Here is a 24170-nt window from a genome sequence, read left to right on the forward strand (position 1 = left end):
CCCTATGTGGGACACTTGTTTATAGCAAATAGCTGGACTACCACCAAATTCTGACCTGGCATTTGGAAGGACCTGGATGTCTGGAAGTAGCATTTCTTTAGGATATTTGAAAATACTAATTTAGATTATTTTTTTGAGTAATGTTTTGCTGTCTGTGGCTGTATGTACTATGTTTTGGTTTGGTGGTGATTTTTATATTCTTGCGATTGATAACAGAGGTTTCTGGAAGAAGACTAAGAGAGTACTTTATGTATTATTCTGGGTATATGATGCTAATATATTTCTCTCTTCATTTCCCAAATTAGGAATCTTGTTAGGCAAAATAATGTTTGTTTGTCTAGGAATGTAATGTCTTTACTTCTACTATAGTAGAACTTCCACTTTAGTAGAAGACTGCAGTTCTCTTTCAGTTCCAGCTGAATGAGAACAGCTGCATTAAAATGTAAATAAGCCCCATCTACCTGCCTGGATGCTTTGAAAAGTTTGTCTACTGAATCTATCTTTTCTGTTTTGGGGAGAGCTCTAATGATCATGTAAGTTTAATTCTTGAACCTGTTGTTGCCCATAGATTTTTTTTCATGTCCGTAAAATTTAATGGATGCTTATTTTTAGGAGTTGTGAAAAGTGACAAGGTACATAGGTATTGTCATTGAGCTAGGAGCAGTTGACATCTGTGCATAACTTTGAAGCTGTAGGTAAACTGGTGTGTTCTGTTCAGTAGAAAAATGCTGTGTGTGCACCTTGTAGGATGCAGTGGTGTTCTATAAAGCTGCCACAAGATTTTGTGATAAAGTTTTCCAAGAAATACAAATACTGGATAAATTTGTGCCAATGGCATGTAGGTTTCTTGAGTATTTTATAGCTAAAGAATTGGAAAATTTACTACATTTTGGGGTGTGGGTTGTTTGTTTGTTTGGTTTTTATTCCAGATCTGAAAACTGAGCTTTTTCCTGTCTGTTTTTGCAAATACAGAACCAGAGAATAAAAATGGGAACTCCTGGATCAGGACGGAAGAGAACTCCAGTGAAAGACAGGTTTTCTGCAGAAGATGAAACTCTGAGTAACATTGCCAGAGAGGTTTGTTAATTTCAAATTGTCTTAAATTCAGAAATGGGGATGAAAGCAATCTCACTATCCAGAAAAAGTTAATTTTTTTAAGCTGTGCATTAAAAAGTGTAATTAGTCAAAAATACGATGATTAATACAAACTAAGAGTATTTTTGATCAAAAAATCACATTTACTGAAATGGTGTCACAATGGTATATTAATTGTATGATTAGCGTAACTTCACAGGATCACACTTAAGCTTAGCAGATATTTCTACAGATAGTTGTACGCTTAGCTAAAGGTAAATGAGAAATCCTGTTGCTATCTCAGGTCTAAAATGAAAAAAAATTCCACGTTTATCCCGCTGCAGTGTGTAGTATTCTTAAGATGGTAAGTATAGTGTATTAGTGTTGAATGAGTAATAGTCATTATTAAAAGGTATTTGTATTGTATTCTATTTCAAATGTGAAAAGGCACATTTCTGTCAAAATAAGCTTATTATCTACACTATACCAGGACTTTCTTGGCAGAGTCACCACCTGAAAAATAGAGAGCTGGAGGTAGCCAGCCAAAGATGCAGTTAACAAGAAGTTGATACAAAGGGGAATTTTGTATACAAAGGGGAATTCTGTCCCACCGGATATAGGAAGGAGGCAGCTGGAATTTAGTCTTACATATGTCTATTTGGACTTGAGTTTTTCTGTGAGGAAACGCTGTGACTTGTAAACAAAAGCCTTAGTACTGTGTGTATACAAGTGGATACAGAAGCTTTGAGCTACACTGTCGACAAAGCTGCTCACCCTAGTTGACACAAATGAGTGCAAAATGCAGATTCTAATTGGCCTTATAATGTAAACTGTTGTCTGTATGTGTGTGTATAGTATATATACATATATGTGTATGTAAGACAACATAAGTAGGTGATAGGTCTTTGAAAACACAGCTTCCTTACGAATTTTCAAATGTAGCCATCATAGACTGTAGATAAAGGAAACGCTCTGTCAGAAAAAAAAAACATTTTCATTTAGTTGGTAATTTTCCAGAAAGCTATGTTCACACCAAATCTAATGGAAGTTCTCACCCTACCAGATACGTTCTGTGTGGGCCTTTGGGTCATGTACAGTCTCACTCATCAAGTTCCATCTCCCATTTTTGGGAAAGCAGTTAATGAAGGAGAAGGAATCTGGCTTTAAACTTCTTTGAAGTACTCTCTGCATGGTTCCAGTACAGTAACATCCGCTTGCAACTTAGCCTAGGAAAAAAGGTCTCAATAGCAAGGTGTAGTAAGTATTATCTTACTTAAAATTACTGTGGAGCTTTGTTCTCTTACATCGCTAACCCCCTCAATTAAAATTTGAGCATGAGTGTAAATTAAACAAAAATGAAGGGTTTTTTCCCCCTATTAGCATTATGCTAAATTGAACTAATACTAGGTCTGAGCTAGAGGTCTGTGTAGGACAAGCTGGCCCTTACATCCCATGTCAGACAGCAGCTATTGTCATTGAATTGGTAGCTGTAATTCATAGTATTAGCCAACTTATTCTAAAGAAAACTTCTACTTTAAAGGAGCAGAATGTATTTCTTAGGATATGACAGCAGGCGCCAGTTAACAAAACTAAGTTCTGTCTTTAAATAATACCTGATTTTACTGTGCCATACATATGCCTTATCATTTGAGGCTGGGGGAACACTTTTCAGTTACTATGCTGACATACGGTATGCCAGTTCTCAGTGCATGAATATATAGGGTAGATGTACTATACCATTCTGAGGCTATCTCAGTAACACGGCTTGCTTATCTTTTTATTGTCAGGGAGTGTTTTGTTCCTCAACTTCCTCTTCTGAAATTACCTTTTTAGCAGATGTTACTTACAACAGTTGAATTTAGTCCTGTAATCCAGAAGTCAGATGTCTTGTGAGTAAAACGTTCCTAAAAGGTGTTCCAGGTATCAAGAGATGGTAAACAGAATATGCTGAAATAAAAGGCTGGCACTCAGGATGATCTGTATGGAAAAACTGCATAGAAGTGCTCTGGGATTCAGACCAGTCACAAGATGTCGCTAGGAATTATCAGAGTTTGTAACACTAGCAAATACTTCTAGTGTAGTGTATGAAGGCTTGGGGCTTTTTTCCTCCAGGAGTTCAGATTGCAGAAAGCACTGATCTTTTTCTTTCTCAGCACTCTAATTTGACAAAATTGGGATTTCCTTGTTCTGTAGGATGTGTCAAAAAAAAAAATGTGGTATCTTCCTTTTGGTACCAAAAAACTTTCTAGGAAATTTTGTGTAAAGACTTCTTTGGTGCTGATCCAATAAATTCATTTCGATATAGTCATTTTTCTGCACTGGTTGAATCTGAGGTGTCATCTTATATGAAAATATTTAATGGAAGACAAGGGCAATATCATGGGATCTGAGGGGCTTGGTCAAACTACTTTCTCCTTGTGAGATTTCTTTAACTTCCTCTGCATCAGACAACTTTTCATCTGATGGTTGTGTCTCTTCCCCTTCACTTCTTGTAGCACTACCACTGTTCTGTAGAGTTCTTTCATATCTTTTCCTTGCTCTGGGAGTTTGCATTGAGACAACCTCTTCTGCAATGCCTCTGCACTGAACAAGGCACAAGTATGCTAAAACATCAACATTGGAGTGAATTATTGCCTCATTCCAAGAACTTCCGAGTTACCAGACCTCTTTCTTTGGGACCTACTCTGTATTCTGTTGTGTTATCCTTCCTGGCATTGAATTCCCTGTGCTCATTGAAACTGAGGAAGAGGAAAGGTGATGTACGTATCCAGGGACAGGGATCTATGCATCCTTTTCTGGAAGCGATGCGCTCTCCATGTTATTCAGTGTCTTAAGTGAGGTTGGTTGCAGTTGATCAGTTTGGAAGTCTTACCTTGGTACAAAAGGGAGGATTACCAATTTATCATGTTTGTTTCAAAAGCTGTAGAAACAGGTGGTAGGTTATATTGTCTGGGTGTTTCCTGCAAGGAGAAAAGGCACTCTGAGTGTAAATGCATGCAGCTATATTAAAGTGGCGTATTGGCAAGTGTCTTCAAAAATGCCTATTTCCTGAAAATATGAAGAGTTCCTTTGTACCACCTTCTGGTTCTTTCTCTAGCTGTTGTAATGGATTCTGAAGTGTTAGCTTTCTCACATGGACAAAGAATATAATCCAGCTGGTGTGGAAGACAGTTTCTTCTGTCCCCTGGAAAGTTCTGCCTTTCCAAATAAGAGACAGGGGTTGTCTAGTGTGACTTCAGGCTCCTGTCCAGATTAGGTTCTTATGTGGGAATCCTTTTTGTTTAACAAATAACTAAATAAATAAAAATTGAGGTTCATATTCTCAAGGTTATATTCACAGTCTACACTGGGTATGGCTGATAGGATCTCAAGATCTGTTTTGCCTGTGGTTTTGTTGTGGAGAGTCTCTGCTTATAAAGCTGTTTTGTGGACAGAGTATCTTCAGCTGACCTCTGCATCACTGCTTCACTTGTCTTTGTAATTTACAGACAAGTTGCTGTGTTCATTTTAAACATACATCAGTAACCTGTTGTCACCAGGCATCTCTTATGATTACTTGAGACCTCTTTCTCCAAGACCAGCCTTACATGCAAGAGTAGAGGTTTCAGTCACTTCTGCGTTCTTATATTGACTTCAGTTCAAGCTCAGATACAATTAACGTCATGCCAGAAAGTGAGAAGAGTCTGACTCTTCTCGTCTCACCAGCCTCAACCCGATAAGCAGCAGTTTGAAGGGACAATCGGGATTTACCTTTTATATCCTTTCTTTCCATGCTTGCTTCAGCAACCCTTCCATTCTTCAAGGCTGAGTAACTCTAGATGACGAAGAACTAGAGCTTGTGGACGATTGCATCACTATTTACTTCATTTCCTCCTTGTAGCATATTGTCTGTATTTTTTCAGGAACTGTTTTCATGACTCTGTTTTCATTGTACAGCAGGAGCCTCGAAACTCTTAAGAGATGTTTTCTCATGAGAGAGAATAAAGATTCATTTGGGTTTAAAATTCACTCTGTAGTTGCTCAAACTTTGGGTAGAGTGCAGTTCTTTTTACTTTGGTAAAAATGTAATGTAACTTAATTGCCAGGGCTGAAAAAGCCGAGTTCAATATTTTAAAATGTTTGAAGGCTATATCATGAATTTAAAAACAGTTAACAACATACTCTTTGTCATATTGAATCTATTCAAAGTTCAGTACATGTTTCTCTCTGCATACAGCTTCAGCTTTTCTTAAGAAAACAAACAAAACCCCAAAGGACCCCACCGTCATACAGAGATTGTCTTTGTAAATGCTAGATGACTTTTGAATTTCTTTTAGTAAGAGATCATGTAAATATTTTTAAATCAGCTATATCTACTTCAGTATTCAAAATTTTGTTTGCTGTTATTTTTAATAGTGGTTAAGGTTATTTTAGTAGGAGATATGGTATTCTAGAGGTTTTCTAAACTATACATGGACCTGTATAATAAATGGCAAAGGCATAAGAGAGATCAGAAATAAATAATCCTAAACCTTTAAGTCATGTAAATCTTAAGATTTTGTTTTTTATAGTCTCTGCTTTGTAGGCAAGTGGAGAAAGAGTAGGCACATCAGAAATAAGTGGAAGGAAGATGTTTCTGAGGAGGCATAAGAAATACATTTGGCATATGAGTGATGGTGTTCCCTTGGGTCCATGAGACAGTAAGGAGATGAGGAGGGTAAAGAGTGTGGAAATGAGAATACAGAAGAAATGAGCAACAGAAGAGAGAAACAATGCGTGCTCACTTAATAAGAAATGATGAAATAAACTTTATATTGCAGTGTGTGGTAGTGAATTAAGAAATATGGTGAACGTTTTAAAATGCTCACCCTGATGCTTTGCTGGAGCTGGCAGAATGTCCTGGTGTTCTGTCAAACGCCCTGTGGCAGAAACAGAGCTGGATACCTCAGCCAGGGTAGCAGGTGCCCTCACCACTCCCATCTGGTGGAAGAAGGAGAACCTTCCTTGCCTGGGCCTCTGGCATTGTAAAATGCAAGGTGTAAACACTGCATATCCCTTGACAGAGGGAGAAATGACAAAATAATTCTAATTCTTCAATGAAAAGCATTCATATTTTTTCAGAGGTGAATAACATATTTTAGTATAGCTTATATTTTATCCTTATGAAGTTTTTTTGCTGAATCTGAGCTAATTAATTAATCACCTTCTCTACAGTATGAAAATTAAAATCAAAATACTATTGCTGTCTAGTGAATTCCTTCTTACAAGCAAGGGGAAGGAGAAAGACGCCTGTCTACACTGTGGAGACAGATGTTGTGCTTCTCCTTGCTCAACATGAGGGGAAGCTTCTACTGTGTCAGTTCCTCACCAGCGTAAGAAGCATACTAGTGCATAGAAATTGATCATTGCTGTGAAGAGACTAAGAAAAAACACATCAGAAAGGAGAGACTCCAGATGCAATCTTTACAGAGGCATTCAAATTAAAATCTGGTCTTTTTCCCTTTCTCCTTTCTTTCACACCAAAAATAGATTGGATTTAACTGAACAACTAAATGCTATCTTTGGAAGTTGAGATAAAATGGTTTGAAAGGTTTTGAAAAGATTGTGGCAGAATATGTATTTAAAAAAAAAAAAGACAGAAAATGGAATAAGCAGAGATGGCTTTCTAAATGACTGTAAGTAGTTGTTAGTAATTGGGTTTTAGGTGAAAATGAGGAAACTGACCATGTGGCCTCTAATGGAAGGAGAACATTCTCTTGCTACCCATATGTTTAGTAAACACGTGCAATAAAATAACCTAAGCAAAGTGAGTACTGCTTCAAGGTGGTAGCTTAACTGCTTGTAAACAGCCAGAATCATCATATTCTTATAGAATGAAATGCTGTTTATGCAGGTGCAAGGAAGCATTACTTTTATTTTTACATGTAATGCTTTTTGGTACCTATTTTGAAATTAAGAGTTCCAGAACTCAGCCATTAACAGGTGGCTTTGTTTTGTTACTCAGAGCAGAGCTAATACCCAAAGAAATACAGATATGGCACTTGGTTTAAAATCACATATTTGTCCTTAGGGTAGGAGGTAAAAGATAAGGAGCAGTATGAGTGTGTTCATATAAAAAAAAAAAATACAGATTTGATTATTATCAATCCTTTATTTCCCTATGCAAGCAGAGTCTGGAGGACCTCGTGGTTTTTTTTCTACTCAGTCTCTTTTGTTACAAAGATCTTCTCTGTAGTCCTCTATTTCCTTTCTTGATCGCTTCTTTGAATAAATTCCATGCAAAATTGTTGTATCTATACCTCATGGCTCCTATTTGCCCTCCAGAATAGATAAGCAAGTGATTTCTTTCCATTTTAGCCACCAGTGTAAATGTACTGGTATGTACTGGCGCTAAGGTTTGGATGTGTTATCTATTGTTTGCAGTTGAAGTGTTTAAGAAATTTCAGCTATCACATTTCTTTTTAGCAGCTGGAAGTCCCCTTTAGAAACTTTTAAAGTGTAAGATTTTCTAGATCTTGGACAGTCCACAGTTTCATTTTTACTTCAGCTGACAATGTGCGCTTGTAGCCCACAAGGCCAGCTGTATCCTGGGCTCCATCAAAAGAAGTATGGCTAGCAGGTTGAGGGAGGTGATTCTTCCCCTCTGCTCTGGTGAGACCCCGCCTGGAGTACTGCGTCCAGCTCTGGAGCCCTCAGCACAGGGAAGACGTGGACCTGTTGGAGCAGGTCCAGAGGAGGGCCACAAAAATGATCCGAGGGCTGGAGCACCTCTCCTATGAAGAAAGGCTGAGAGCGTTGGTGTTGTTCAGCCTGAAGAGAAGGCTCCGGGGAGACCTTACTGTGGCCTTTCATTACTTAAAGGGGCCTTATAAGAAAGATAGGGACAAACTTTTTGGTAGGCTCTGCAGCAATAGGACAAGGAGTAATGGTTTTAAAGTAAAAGAGGGTAGATTCAGACTAGATATAAGGAAGACATTTTCTACAGTGAGGGTGGTGAAACACTGGCACAGGTTGCCCAGAGAGGTGGTAGACCCCCCCAGCCCTGGAAACATTCAAGGTCAGGTTGGATGGGGCTCTGAGCAGCCTGATCTAGTTGAAGCTGTCCCTGATCGCTGCAGGGGGGTTGGACTAGATGACCTTTAAACGTCCCTTCCAACCCAAACTATTGTATGATACTATGAAAATAGGAATTTGGTATGTTGTTGTTTTTAACAAGCTGTACTTCAATTAGATTATATTGTAATATATCTTTATCAAAATATATTTTATTTATGTGTGTCTGGTTTAAAGACTGTATAGAGAATAATGACCAATGAAACTGAAATCAAGACTGTAGTGGTCAGTCTGTAGTTTTCTAAGACCAGAATTTGTTTAATGCAAGCTCTGGAAAGCAACCTGTACTGACTTCCAAGCTCCTATGAGCAAGGAATAGTGATGTATTTAGAATGCTCTTCAATTCAAATACTAATTTAATTAGAAAATCATTGTAACACCACTGCCTGTCCTTTTGCTGGGTTTTTTTTTCCCAAAAAATAAGAAGTAGTATACATTTCCTTTCTATGCTGCTTCTGTAGTTCAAACAACTTCATATTATCAACTCGGTTCTCTATCCAAAGCTGTTGTGGCACTGTATTTCCCTCAGCAGGTATTTAAAGACTTTATTCCAATGTAGCTGAAGAACTTAATCTGTGAAGAGTGTTGGTGGAAAATTGTTTCACAACTTTTACAGGCTTTCGTCAGTAACACAACAGAGTGAACAGCAGCACCCAGGAAGAAAACTATGTCGTTTTGAATTATGGTTATTTCTTTATTAATCTTAATTTTGAATTTCAATTACATAGTTATCAAGATTTGTATGCATGCTCTATTAATAACATGACATCTGCTCTCTAACAGTTGTGCTGAGAATAAAGAATTATTTGGCATGATGGCCTTTCAAATGGTAGTGTGAATTTGTCTCTTGGTCTAAGTTTTGGTGAAGGAAGCCTGAGAACTGCACTTTCAGTTAACTTGCCAACTTCTTTGTCTTTTTGCAGTTGTGTACTTTTTAGAGGAATCTGGTTGCTCAGGTTATTAATTAATGTAATACCAAACCATTTTTTGCTAAAAATTTTCTCTAAAAAGATAAGATTTTTTTTTTTTCTTCAATTTCAGGCACCCATTTTATGACAAATGTTTGTAGAATTCTCCTGTATTTTTTCAAGGGTTTAGTAAATTGGAAGAAACAGAGTTTCCCCTCTACTGTAGGAATGTCAAAGTTAGGTTTCTGGCTGTAGGACTAGGAGAGAGTGGTGAAATGTGAATTGATTTTTAGTGTGAATGAGTAAACAAATGAACTTTCTGTCATTAACAGTAAAGCCTTGCCAGAGTCTAAAGGCTAGATGTGTATGTCTGCTGATCTATAGACAGAGCTAAACCCAGACTTATCAGCTGTTTGGGTCCTTACTGTTTTTGCGCTGCATACATGTCTGTGTGAAAGTTTATATGGGACAGAGCTATGATTACAGACAATTACAGAGTAGGGCTGCAAGTGAGAAGGGACTTCCTGCTGCATGGGAATTCCCTTGCTTTTCTTGTGTGCTGTCATCAGGTAGGAAGAAGAGCAGCTTTATGCTGCCCTGAAAAAGGATTACATTGTGGCAGTCACGAGTGCTGACACAGACTTGGAATCACTTCATCTGAGTATGCAAAATATAGAAAGCAAGTCTTAATGATAGTCATTTGAAGTTAAGACAAACTATTGTAAGTAATAAAACTATAATGTGTTTGCCTTCTTTCTTGTCATTATTTGAGAGATATTTTTGTACCTGTAGTTTAACCACAATTTAAAGTTAAGGTCTGAGTTAAATACCCCTTTCTTTTTCCTGAAGCACAGTGAAAGAGTTATTTGCAATTGTCATGGATTTTATAGGTTTCTAATGTTTTACATAAATCTATGCTGTGATAGTGGCAAAGCAGAAAAAAACCTATCCTTAACCACAGGCAAAATCCCATTGAATTTTACATTTTTAAAAAGCTATAAAATTAAATGTTTTGGATGTTATGAGTTCTGAATTTTTTGCTGCTGGTGTTTCTTGTAAGTTTTTAATTAACATTAGATAGCTGGAATTTTTTGGTGGAAAACCTGTCTTCAGTGGTGTAATATTTCAAGAATTTAAGAGAAAATTTTCATCAACTCATTACTCGTGAAACATGAAAAATTGAGCTTGTGTTTTCCTCAACTATTAGCTGATGTCAAAAACTATTGCCTCATGTAATCAATTAACTGATTAATTTTGAGGTAGCATTTAGAGTCTGAAAGACGATGTGTTTCTTTTGGTTGAGGCCCGTTAGAAAGTGGAGAAAATATATAGTTGTATCTGCCAATAACCAGGTTTCACACACAGTGCAGGAGATGTAACAGCTTTCTGCCACCGAAAAGGGGGAGGTCTCACTACTGTTTGTCCTGCCCATTCCTTTTGCTGGGTCTGGTGTTCATGAGTCTTGTACAAGCCAATTCAATTCACATAACAGCAGAAAACTCAGAAAACTACTTTTTTTTGTTGTTAACTTTCTGCTACAGTAGTTGGTTATATTGGCTTACAGCAGATTCTGAGTGCTGGAGCTGTGGCCAAGGAAGGTGTTAGGAGAATAAGGGCTTTTGAATGGAAAGGTAGGGAAGTCCTTTTTGGTGATGGTGAAAGTTTAAGATAGTTCTCGAGGAACTGTAACCTTAAATTTCTTTCTTACATTTTGTCCAATAATCAATTTGATTTTCTGATTGCTGCTTGAAGTAATTCAACTTCTAAGTGATGTTTGCTTTTTGAAATGATTCCAAATGATAGCAGATCCTTTAAATATGACATGAACAGTAGTGGTTTAGTATCTTTGTTTTGATTCTTTCTTTTTTGTTCTAATGTCTTTCTGTGGACAAAGGTCCTGTTTAAATACTATGCATAGGCAAACTCCTGTTAAAGTCCGCAAGATGTGAATTTTTAGATCTAGTGACAGTAATATTTCTGAACTCAGTTCTTTTATCAATAGGTAATTCTTTTGACTAGTAATGATATTTGTAAAGACTTAGATATATATCCTTTCTGAAATTTCATTGAGAACTCTGATTTCCTTACTATTTATGTATTGTGATGTTAGAATCTTAATGTGGTTTTGTGAAGAGATTGAGTACTCAAACCATTACAGAAAAAATGTGGTTTTAACTTCTAGTATTTTCAATTTGCTTGTAGGCAGAAGCCAGGCTTGCAGCCAAACGGGCAGCTCGAGCAGAAGCAAGAGATATACGTATGAGAGAGCTGGAGCGACAGCAAAAAGAGGTAGTCTAAGTCATCAGGAATTATTGTAAAACTTTACTAAAATTCTTAATGTATTTTATTTCTGTACTTGCATCAGATTTTGTCTTTCAGTGTAATTCAGCTGTGTGCTAGTATTTTCAGCATCAGGCAACTGTTAGCTTCTCTCTCTCCTCCCATACTCTCCTCTTTCCCCTTAGTTTGTATATCTAAAAGGATAACTTGCTTTGTATTTACAGGTAGATAGCACCTCACAAAATATTAATCTGAACATTCATTTTTCACTTCCTTAATAGTTACACTCATATTGTGGAAAAAATCTGCTATACAAAATAGGCTATTAGCACTCTTGCTTTCAAATGAAATTTACAGGCAAAATCAGATGCTTGGATGTTTTACCTTTAATAAATGCAGTAAATTCAATGCTAGCAATCAAAATGGGACAAAGATTAATCTTTGAGAATAATCAGAGATCAATGTTTATCTTTAGATATTTAAAGAGGCTTTCTTATTACTGCTTATTTGATTTTAAATGAGCAGAATAGAGAATATAATGACGATGTCCAGAACTCAGGCTTGCATAAATAATTTTGCACAGAGAGGAAGTTTTCAACTTCTAATGTGAAGTTTAATATTGTCTGGATTTGAATTACTAGATTTGTGGCTGAGTCAGCTGGTGAGTTTTGTGCTTTTATAAGAACAATTACTTAACACACGTGGCAGTTTCTTTGCTTGTTGTTGCTGTGCAAAATGTCCATGTAAATGTGGATAACTGGCAGCACAACATAAATAATAAACATGACTATACCCAAAATGAGCACTGCCTAATGTATAGGATAAACAACTGTGAAAAAGTAGAGAGAATTATTTTGCTCTGGTTTTAATGTATTTATACTTAGTAACTGGATAATTTGGATATGTGACTTTGGATATGCAGTTTTCAGTCAATTTCTTCCTGTATAGATTATACCGAAGTGTTCACAATACATATCTATTGTCAGGATCTTGATTTAAAAAAAAAATAATAGAATTGGGAGAATATTTACACATATGGTTTTGTGTTGCTCCACATATTTCTCCTAAAAAAATAAAAAAGTTTGCATTTCTTGAGCAAAAAAACCTAGGAACTAGATTTTCAGCAGTCTGATTATTTCATGGTTATTGCATTTCATTCATGTTTTGACATAGCATGCAAAAGGTTGAGAATTTATTATTAATCATGATTACGTTCAAATCCATGTAAATGCTGATATCTGGGCAGGGTTTGCAGTGGTAATAACAAATACAATTTACGAAACATGTTTTTGTCTCAATTTTATATGGTTCTCATTGTTCCATACTTTCAGTTTTCTAACTGCTGTAGGTATCTGATATTATACTGAAGATTACATGGCAATTAACTTAGTTTTCTTCCAAATTTTTTATTTAGGAATCCAGTCATGTGTGGTGACTAATCTATATTGTAAATGGTTTGTTTGTTTTTGTTTTCACATTCTGTAGTTTTCTCAGCATTCATATGATAGAAAATGGGCTCATATCCAGAAATGGATGGTAGGCTAAAACCACCTGTTGTGCATGTTTTTGCCACTCAGAGAACTAACAGAGTATTTGGAGGAAGTAATTTACTAATGGTTTGCTGTGTGTCATTTCAAAGTGTTTTATTACAGAAAACAATTACACATAAAGTACATTTGGATGTGGATATGCAGGGCACTTTATGGCAGCAAAAGACAAACTATGAAGTGAGATACTTTTCTTAAAATGAAATGTTTTTTGTTTCCACCATGTGTTGGCTTAAAGTCATTAATCTATTTTAAATGAAATTACATTAATTTCAATCTACATAAACATCTTTTCAATAGTAAATGTTTTTATTTCAGTTAATTTCTGGGGTTTGGGTTTTTTACTTCTTTTTCTTTGCAGACTTGCATTTATTTGTTTCCTCTTTGAATAATGTGGCAAACGCTAGTCTTTTCACTGATGATTAAGTCACTTCTATGACTTAGAAAAACTAGTTGTAAAAGACACTAAAAAAAAAACCCAAAAAGAAGACCACAGAAAAAACCCCAAACCCCAGAAAACCACCCCATGTATCACTTGCATCTTTTTACCCCTTGCCCCTTGCTTTCAATTAATAATGATAAAATATTTGACTGTTCATTTATTTAGATTAAATTCGCCAAGTAGGAAGGAGTAGAGATAGTTGAGTTATAATCTGAGGAAGCTGCTGTTCAATTTATACTAATTCAGCGTGATGTTTCTTTAGAGAGTTCCTTTCACAAAATTCATGTGCCTCTTAATAAGTCACATGGGAGATGCGAGTTTCTTTTTATGTTTAAGGTAGTGTTCACTGTGTGAATGTTTTGAATCAAGAAGATCTAAGCAGTACATGCTGAGACTAACCATAATTTCAAATAGTTAAAACTACCATGACAGTTAATCAGCACTTCTGTTGAGAAATCCTAGAACTGTCATTAGAATTTTATTTGCAAAAGTTGTACTGACTTCATCTTGTCTCTTTGCCTAGCTGACATTTGTGTGTATATTAGTTCTCACGTCACTTAGAAACAACATAGGTTTCTGTTATCTCTTGGTCGAATGCACATTTGAAATTTTTTTTTTTTTTTTTTTTCTGGAGAGCAAGGGTTTCCAAACTGTTGAACACAGATTGCATTTGTGAGCAATCTCACTTTGAAATTAACGCCACTCAATTGAATGCCACCTTCTTTTTGCACTAAGAGTCAGATCTGCTGCAGGAGGTTTCTGAGTAGATGTGCACTCCTTTCCTGGATCGGGAGACCTACCCTCTGTCTTAGATTAAGTGCATATTTCAAACTTAAATTCTTAGAAATCAAGCTTGGTAGCTACCAGCAGCAGTTACCTCTTCGTAGTAGGTACTGTAGTACTTTATCCTTTGACCTGAATATGATGAACACTTAATGCTGGCTTTCTATTTTCTGATTGTGTATCAGGAAGAGACTTGTTACCCTAAGTAAATTACCTACAGAAATGTACAGAAAATTGTATCAGAAGCTGAAGTTTTGCATTACCGGAGCATATTATTAGCTAGGGTGTTATACTGGCAATTAAAAGCAATTTTACATAAATAGCAAACTGTCTGCTTGCAAGCTGCAAATCTTATTAACAGATATTTGTCTGTTTAGACCACAGGCACAAAGTATATTCAAAATTGGCAGTGATCTGACTATAATGTGTTGAAAAGTTATATAGCATAAATGTTAATTTTAAACCTCAGAGTAGACATTATAGAGAGGAAGACTAAAATTTCATTATGGATTGAACCTCTTTTTTTCCCCCTCTTTGGAAAGTTACTTTCCTGCAGAGTATTAACTAGGTATCTTGAATACAAAATAATACTAAACAAATTAACGTATCCAGTGATAATGCAGAGAATAACCATGTGACCATAAGCATTATGAAAGCTAGCTTTAGATTTTAGTTATCCATCTGTGATCTGGAGGCTGAGCTTTTAACTCTAAAGATAACTGGCTTACAATCTTTAGAATAGTTTGACATTGAAAACTGTAGAAAGTGAGTCATTTAAGGAAGGATTCCTAGTTTTAGAGCCCTGTTGTAGCTTTCAAATGGGATAGTTTAAAATTAAGCTTATTCTTACCTTTAACTAAAAATTTGCGAAACTTACGGCATGTAAAGCATTTGAATGTTTAATTTTAAATTAGTTGTATTTTTGTCCTGCTGCTTCTCACATATTCCTTTGTGTGAGACAAAATGAACATTCCCTGGTCTTTCAACAGAACAAAAGATATTAAGGTGCCTTAGCTAGTTGTCCTCCCCCAGATTTTATAAGTTGGATTTATTATTTTCACTGTCATTGTAAAGGAAACTACCTATAGAAGTTATAATTGATCAATCTGCGTAAGAAGCTTTGTTCCTGTAGTAGAGGAGAAAATCTGAAATATGTATGAGGAAACTGAGAATGATCATCTCTATTAGGGCTAAAATAACTTTGTTAAATATTCACAACCTGACTAGTAATTATATAGTAAATTTCTTACTAATGTAATTTTGTAAAACTTTTAATTTTTTAAATTTTACTTCAATTTCTTAATTTAAAAAATCTTGTACTTTTTTCTGCATAATGGTAATCAGAAGAAATATTGACTACTGAACACTAATTATTAATTATATTAACCTCCCTTATTTACATCTCCTAATGTAGTGTGTTGGCATATTTACCCAAATCAGGTGAAATCACAGTTCTTGCCTGAATGAGTTCACTTGCCACAACAGATTATTCAAAACAGTACATAGCATTAAAAGTGCTAACAGCATGTTGCTCACCTTTGCTTGCTTTTATTTTGTCGTCATCTTTTTTTAATTTTTTTTTTTCCTATGAAATAACTCTGCATTTCTTCTTTCTCAGGAAGATTCAGAGAGGGCCAGGTATTCTCACCGGTCCAGTCGACATTCATATTTGGTTTGTGTTCAAACTGTATACTTTTCCATCATGGCCTTTTTAAAAAAAAAAAGTTTGGGTTTTGTTTCATTTTCTTAGGGAGTGGATGATGCTTTAAGTCTTCCAAGTATTAGCAGTTTTAGAGTCAGTATTGTAAGTCACATATAATGTTAAAGATCATCTGGTATTTTATTTCCATCAGTGTCAACAAAGTAGTTTATTTTTATGTATTTCAATCTTTGCATTTAAAAAGAATCTCAACTGTTACATTTTAATTCTCTGACTATGTTTTACTATAAATACCTCATGCTTTATTTCCTCTTCTACATCTATTTATTTACAGTATATTTTCATTGCTGAAAATAATTGAGTATGCGTTTGGAAACTGTTTGGAAACATATGTAGTTCAACAGTCAATTATTTATATATTGAAACATATTCAATGACAAGTTTTAAATGTCATCTTTTAGTGTTATTCCAGTCTAATATAATTTATTTCTTTTTTAAAAAGCTGAGTAATGTACTCACTTAGGCTTCACATATTGCCAACTAGTAAGAATTAATTGGCTTGTCTTGAACTGGTAGAGAACCGGTAGAGTATTAAGATGCCTACATAAGTTGTCAGTTGTCTCATGATTACTACTACACATAAATCTCATGGTCAGATGTGAAGGTGCTATTAATGATCAAACACTGGTCTAGTTTAGGTAAGTCTAATGGGAAAAAAAAAATCTTCCATTTTCCCTGTCTGTCTCAGAAATTCTGCAAACAGGCAAATTTGTATTAAATAAAGTAAATACTACTGCTGACTCAGAGTCATCCTGGATCAATGCCACTTACTGAAGATGAGTAATACTGATTTGTAACTTGGGCTTTCATTCCAAACTGATGCTGATAGTTGTCTGCTCACTGTTGTGTCTTTTCTTGCACTTTAAGTACTATTGTGTTTCTATAATATTTGTGGAAGAAAAAGTAGTAGTACCTTAGGATACAATCTGAAGAAGGGTTTGGTACAATGCAGGGTTTTATTTCTTTGAGAATGTGGGGATGTATTATTTGTTAGTGGCAAAGACTTACCTGAATGATGCATGGTGTCCCAGTGACTGCTAATAGAAGTATTTATTGTATTGTATAGGCTCTCCTATATCCTCTTTATGTCATATACAGTGCTAAAGAATGGTTTTATTGAGGGTTTGTGAACATTTTCCTGTTTTTAGTAGGTCTGCCTAAAAATCAGCTTGTCATTGATGTGGACATATAGGCCAGGAGAGGGACAAATTACTAAAATAAAAGGGTTGGTTTTGTTTAATTTGGAAGGTGGAATAAGCTGTTTCTTTGACTTTAAAAAAAAAAAAGAAATGATTGTCACTTACTAAGAGGTTTCAGCAATTAAATGTAATATTTGATTAACTGAATTTTTTTGTGACGTCTTGCAAGCCCTGGTGTTAAGTAAGTGTTACTGCAATTTATCACACAGATATTTTTACCAAATAAATTGTTTAAATCAGGTAGCGTTGACTACTTTGCAAACAGTAAATGGTCTACAGAAAAAGCATGTAAAATATGCTATGTGGCAACACTTGAAAACTTGTGAGCTGGTACAGGTTTGCTCAGATCTGCTCTTGCCTTGGTTAACACACAAAATATGCTAAGATGTAGATTAAGTAATCTACCCTTGACTAAAGAATAGGGCATGAACTCAGCAGATAACTGAGCTCATTTTTGGGAGCCTTACCCAGAATTTCTTTGACTGCCTCAGTTATTTTGTGCCTTTCAGTGAAGATTAACAGTTATCATTAAAGCTTTCTAAAATTATTTTTTGTATTGATATATTTTTACAATTTTGTTCTTAAGAGTTCTTTGGATGTCAGTGGGTCTCACAGGAGCAGAGCAAGTACCTCCAGAAGGAGAGATCTTGTGGTGTGTAGCCTGGCATGAGCATGCTTTGATGTGTTCACATTATAATGTTTTCTGTGTCTACTTACCAAAGGAGTTGTTTGGTGAAAGCATGCTTCTTTATAGAAAACAGGATTAATTGGACTGCTGCAATGGCTGATGTAATCGAACACTTTCGTGAAAGCAAGTTTGAGGGCTCAGAGAAAGTGTTAAGTGCTCTGTCTTGAAGATAACTTCAAGTTTGAAGGGAATTAGTCTCTCCAGTCTCTGTCTTCTAATGTCTCTAAAAGAGAAATAAAATAAAGTGGCAAAGGTTGTGCATCGGTTGTGATAGGTACAAAGATGTTGCTAAAAGTTATGGCAGGAAAACTTTTTTTTTCCTCTCAATTCTGTTGGGATGTTGGGCCTACAGTCAAGGCTGGAATACAAACAGAAATTTTACTTTTTCAGAAATGGGTATTTCTGTATATTTTGCGGTATTTTTAGTTTAGGCACCTTAAATATCTGTTCCTAGACTGTTAAGCTGTTAATAGTTAAGTAAAGGTATATGTTAAGTGTTGTGATGATAATGATTATCTGAGTGATCTGTCTCCATTCTCTGATAGTAAGGTTGCTTATCGGTAGGTAATAATTAAAGATGAAAACTTTAAAAAACGAAATGGTTAAGTTGGTTAAAACTGGTACAGTGTCCTATGGCTCCTGTATGGTAATACTTTTAGCAACACAAAAAGGTACCATAGTCTGTAAATTACATTAATAATATTAAATTATTACTTAATGAATATTGGATATATTGGAACTACTGAGGTAATATGAAAACAATATGAAATAATATGAACTAAATCTGGCCTATATTAGTTTATAAACAAATATAAAATCTAAACCCAGGGAATTTTTTGTGTTAATTTCATCTCTAGAAGGAATTTTCAGACATATCGATAGACAAGAAGAGATTATTTTTCTTGTAATCCTCTCAGTTGTTCTCATGTTGAAAATTACACTGGGTAATACTCTCGCATGCTATTAGTATATCATGTAATGTTCTCAAACTACCTTCAATTTCTGTTCTGTTTTCTTTTTTAAGAAAGCTTAGGATGATACTAAGTAACATTTTGGATTGTGCATTACCTACAGTCAGAATAGCTAAGTTATACCTGTGAAATTTTAAATGAACTGGAAAAAACCAGCTTGCTTTGAAAATTTAAGATTGGTATGTTTAAAAAAAAAAAAAAGTATAAACTCCACAAATGTTGCTGCTGTTGAGTAACAAGAAACACGGGGACACTGGGTAAGCTATTATTACAAAGCCGTTTTCATAAGTATTGTTAAGAGTTGACAAATCTGGTAGATCAGCGGTGTCCTTTCATCCCACTGTTCCTCCTTTTTCACATACTTGCTCTTTCTGAAAACACCTTTATCCCTTCCTTTCTCCACCTTTGATTCCTCCCCTGGTCCCAAGATGCTGTTCCCTGGCATCCCGTAATGTCTTCTATGCCCTGTAGGCAGTAACCTCTCTCAGTCTGTAAGGTGCCCTGGAGAACCCCCAAATCCTGATGGGTTTTACACCTCGACAGTGGGGCTGACTGGTGGTCCTCTGGGCTCCTTTGCCTGTGTGGAGATGAGCCTTTTATCACATAACCTAACAAATACTGTCTCAGTTTAATACAATCTACTGTATGAGATTATTTAATTATTATTTAATTATTTAAAATTCTGTTACCAAAACCACATGAAATATTTCATATAACCTACTGCTGTCCAAAATTATCTCACTTTTCACAAACTGGGATGCTGTTGGGGGAAAAAAATTAGTTTTTTATTAAAAGGTGTTCCAGCTCAGAATGCCCTTTAGATTGGATAAATGGCATTCCTTCCTGTATAAATTTTCATATTTAGAAGAATACGTTTTTTTGTAATTTCCTTTTAAGTCTGTTTAGTAATTCTTAAAAAAAAAACAAACTAATTTTTATATTTTTTTAACTTCATTATTTTAATTTCATTTTCTTTTACTTCAGTATGACAGTGCTAAGGATAGATCTACAAGATACTCAGTCCCTGTATGTTAACACTTTGCATGTCTTTGAGTGAAGACTGCTTTTGTGCTTTGTTTTTAAGGTGTAATGACACTAACGTGCTACTTTAAATTACTGTTTTAAAAAAATACATAAATTTTGTACTGTCACACTTTCAGACCTAGAATAGCAGTATGATTCTAACACTTGCCATAGAATGCATGTGCAAACTTTCTCTGGGAGAAAATCTAATGAAGTCACATATTACAGACATATTACAGTAAGCACTTTTTAGTATTTATCTGTTATTTCTAAACTTTGTAGTGAAGTGACATATACAGATTAGACTTGGAAGACATACTTTTTTTTTAAAAAAAAAAGTGTGTATGTATATATTCATATTCTTCATTTCCATATAGAAACTTTAACTTAATCTACTGGAAAATTATTTCAGTCCTGAGAAAAAGCAGGTGGTTTGTATACCTTTACTTCAAAAAATTCCGTCTTACTGTTATGAAGCAATAGTAGAGTACATCACATTCTCATTGGTATTATACCAAGTAATATTTGCATGTGTCTCCTTAAGCAAAGAAAACGGACCAAGTACCACTAAAAGGAATATGCAAGCAACTTAAAAAGCTGAATTTGTTTAAACAGCAGTGTTATCTGAATTAGCTACAGATGTTAAGCTTTTTTAGTTTATCGGGTTTTCATTTTTTGTGAAGTGTGAACACTTGCTTAAGCCAAGTCTGTGTTAATGAGAGATAAGGTTGGTCATAGTTTCACCTGTTAGTTCTTTTTCACACAGCCATAGAAGTATGGCCTATTATTCTTATCATGTAGTTAGAATTTTCTGTGGTGTTTCCGTTGTGATAAATACCTTAAATCCTTATGTTTAACTTCTTTATATTTTAAGATTGAAGATGTTGTTATATAGTGGTATTAATTTTCTAAATTTTATTCTTAGAGTCATGCTTACAGTGAATCTCATAGTTCAAAGAAGAAAGCTGCTTATTCCCATAAAGATTTATTGGTTAGTTTTCAACTATTATATTTATTATAAATATACTAGCTGTGTAGAGTTACATACTAATACAGTTATGGATAAATTTATTAGCTTGCTGACGCACGCATAAATGTTTTCTGGAAAAAATAAACCTCTAGTATTGACCAAAATCTGTCCTGAAGTTGAGTGTTTGAAACTGTGCTCATGGCAGTGGAATCCAATGAATGGAATCAGCTGAATAGAAATCATGTTCTGTTGGAGGCCCTTGGAAGGCTCTTGGAAAAAGTGGCACTTCTCTGCATTAAAGTTTAATTAAAGTTTATTCAGTCAGGATGGAGATACGTGTTCTATTATTTACACTTTGTCCCCTATCAGATATATTTTAAATGTAGATGTGAAGCAGATTGAATTTACCATAAACCTTGATACTAACCCAGTGAACTGTTGAGAAGGGCATGTGAATTATTGTGAGCTTCCAAAAACTGTTCTAGAAAGTTCAGCGAGTAACATACGTGAATATAGTGCCAAGAAATTAAATATTATTGTAATTTTTCAGAGGGTTTTGGCACTGATGAAATAGCAAATGCATCAAGGGTTGGGGGAGTTAGAGCAGCAGCGGACACCTGTGTTGAGACAAGGCTGAAATAATTTTTGTATTTACTTACAATTACTTGTATTACAGCATTTCTCTGTGTGCTTTTGAGGTGCTATTTTCTTGTTCCCTCAGTTCTTAAATAAATGAGTAATATGAGTCTTTCTACCTCCTGTGGCCTATTGAGACAGAAAGCACTACTTTTTGCCACATCTTCATCTCTGTTTTTCCTTCTTTATATGTGCGTATCTAACTTTTCCTCACAGAGGCATACATATGCAATCTGTGTAGGAAGTGTAAAAAAAAAAAAAAAAAACAGAAATAAGCCAAGGTATAGTTGCTAGGCTTTCAGCGTGCACACTTGGTGTAAAGAACAGTGGTAGGGTACAGGCTAATGCTGATCATATAAACATCCATCCCCTATTAAATTCTTAAGAATTTCTGTCCTCTCTCCCCAAATGCTGATTCGGTATGGTGGCTAATGGGAAAAAAGGATCAAGCAAATCATTATACTAATTATTAGCAAGTTTTATCAAGTATGTTTTTCATTTATTTCTTGCTGCACTTGTCAGGGTTTAGATAAACTTTTCAGGGTTTTCATATTTACTCGGGAGAAAAAACAAAACTATTTACTCCTTTGGTTGTGCAGGACATACAGATAATGTATCTGATATACAGTGTATGTAAGTAGGTTTGGGGTTTTTTTTGGCTTTACTTGCTTCAGAAAGTTACATGGATTTTGAATTAACCATAGGGAAAATTTTTACAACGTTCTGTACAGGTTCTAACTTGGAAACATTTGGGCAGTGTTGATACAGAGCTTCTATTTGCAAGATCTACACATGCAACCTTTGTTTTCTCTTTTCTTTTTTTCCCCCACAGAGTGGAATTTACTATGATCAAAGAAATTATAGCAGCCTTAGATATAGTAAACCAGTTCCTTCCTACCATACTCGGGTCTGTCTTGTCTTCCTATATTCATTTTTTAATGTACATAAAATACATATATTTGGTTTTGCTTACTTATGCTATAAGAAGCAAACTTCTGTCTCTTTCTTCTATAACACTGCAAATTATTGCAGCTAATAGTTAAAATTATATTTCTTGCTTTTAAGGATTGCCTTTTATAAAATGAGTGGATAACATGCAAGTTACTCTGTGTGCTGCATATGTGGGGTTTTAAATTTAAAATAGCTACTGTTTCATGATTGCTGTACGATATAAAGAAAACAACTAGCAGCTGTGACACTTGTTTTTTCAAAGTCCTGTTTTTAAAAAACAACAACAACAAAAAGTCTTAAGCTTAGTGCCAATGTACTACTTTCTTCTACAGTAATATCAATGGTCTGTCATGAGATGGGTAGTATCTTCCAGTACCTGCAGCTGCTGTCATGGTCAGATTTAAATAAGTAGCTAGAGGAAATTGACTTGTCTTTTGAAAACTACTTAATTTCTTATTGTTCTCTTCTACAAATCTTGTGATAAAAATACTAGATTGCTTTAATTAATGTTTTAGATCATGATTTCAAAGATAATGGGTTTTCTTGGAATGTTTATCCACACTTTTCTGAAAGTTCCTGCCTATTACAGATGTAAAATTTAGCATTTCCATCTTTTAGAACTTTTGGGGAATATAGAGCAATAGATAAAAAAAATTGAATGTACGCAGAAGAAGTATTTCTGACTTTTTCTATTCTTCACGCTACAGTCGTCTTCTCTATACAGTGATCCAGTGGCAACAACTAGGAGTTACAGGGTTAGTACAATGTAAAATAATATCTTGCTTATCTTCAGATGTTTGAGTGGCCCTCAGAAATATAAAATTGCACTTTTCTTCATAGGTGTCTCCTTCTGTAAACACTGGTTTGATAAGAAGTATCAGTTTGGTTCGTAAGCACCATTTGCATGGTTGCCTTAAATTTGTCTTGTATGGCCATGAGGCCTGACAGTATTACATGTGCAATTTTTTTTCATATTTTTAAATAAAGCTGGAGCTTGTGTGTGCCATTTTGTGGAGCCATTCCGTTTAATATTTTTAACATTGTTATATTGCCTCTTTAAACTATTTTAGTAGTTGCTGTTTTACTGATCTTTTTACAGACAAGCATAAAGTTTATGAATACAACAATGATGTTGAAGAACACTGGGGTTAGAACAAGTTAATCCAAGCATACTAAATAACAACTGCATGTATAACACTAAAAAAGTATTTAAAGACATTAAGTGTTTGAATGGGAAAAATCATTGTCAGGAGATTACAGAAAATTGTGGTAAATACACTTTAAATACATTCAAATAAGGTGCCAAAATTTAATATTCATACAAAAATGTAATAGGATGAAAACCTAATCTGCATCTTTACAAAGTAAAAAGTAGCTAGAAGTGCCATAAGAATGGCTAAGGCAGCTCTACAAAAAGTTGTCATCTTTAAAAAAGTGACATGCATGCCTGAAACTTTATGCCTTTTGCTGCTACAGTAGTTCAAGTCCAACTTACACTGCCATTTAGAGACATGCTAAATATATGTAGAAAATCGTCAAGTATTCTTTTGTAATATTTTTATGTAGTTAGTGAGATCTTGTTCTGCACTTGGGTTGCAAACAGAGATAATTTACTTTTTTGGCTTTGTACATATTCTTGAGAAAACATTAGAAGATCCAGTGAGAGAATGAGACCATAATGCCTGCTATTACATATAATTCTAATATACATATAATTCTGATTTCTACTAGAGATCCCTTCATGGGTAGGAGGAAAGCAGCATGAGACTCTTTTTTTTTTTTTTTTTTTTTTTTTTTTAAATTGTGTTGCCCAGAGCTGCTTTTACTATCCACGGCATAAACAGATTTCAGCCTTGCATCTTAGAATCATAGAATCATTTAGGTTG

General features: G+C 35.0%; 1 protein-coding gene across 1 annotated transcript in view; it reads left to right on the forward strand.

Moving 5' to 3' along the window:
• Positions 1-981: 981 nt before the first annotated feature.
• LRRFIP2 (LRR binding FLII interacting protein 2) overlaps positions 982-24170 on the forward strand; it is a 49694-nt gene continuing 26505 nt past the window's right edge. Inside the window, exons 1-10 of the mRNA XM_075705015.1 lie at positions 982-1077; positions 11277-11363; positions 12840-12890; positions 15745-15798; positions 15877-15921; positions 19689-19730; positions 20653-20718; positions 22166-22240; positions 22992-23039; positions 23125-23169. Coding sequence (XP_075561130.1) covers positions 988-1077; positions 11277-11363; positions 12840-12890; positions 15745-15798; positions 15877-15921; positions 19689-19730; positions 20653-20718; positions 22166-22240; positions 22992-23039; positions 23125-23169 — 603 coding nt within the window. The 5' untranslated portion in view covers positions 982-987. The remainder of the gene's footprint in view (positions 1078-11276; positions 11364-12839; positions 12891-15744; positions 15799-15876; positions 15922-19688; positions 19731-20652; positions 20719-22165; positions 22241-22991; positions 23040-23124; positions 23170-24170) is intronic.

This window comes from Pelecanus crispus, chromosome 2 (assembly GCF_030463565.1).
Source record: "Pelecanus crispus isolate bPelCri1 chromosome 2, bPelCri1.pri, whole genome shotgun sequence".
Classification (NCBI taxonomy): Eukaryota; Metazoa; Chordata; class Aves; order Pelecaniformes; family Pelecanidae; genus Pelecanus; species Pelecanus crispus.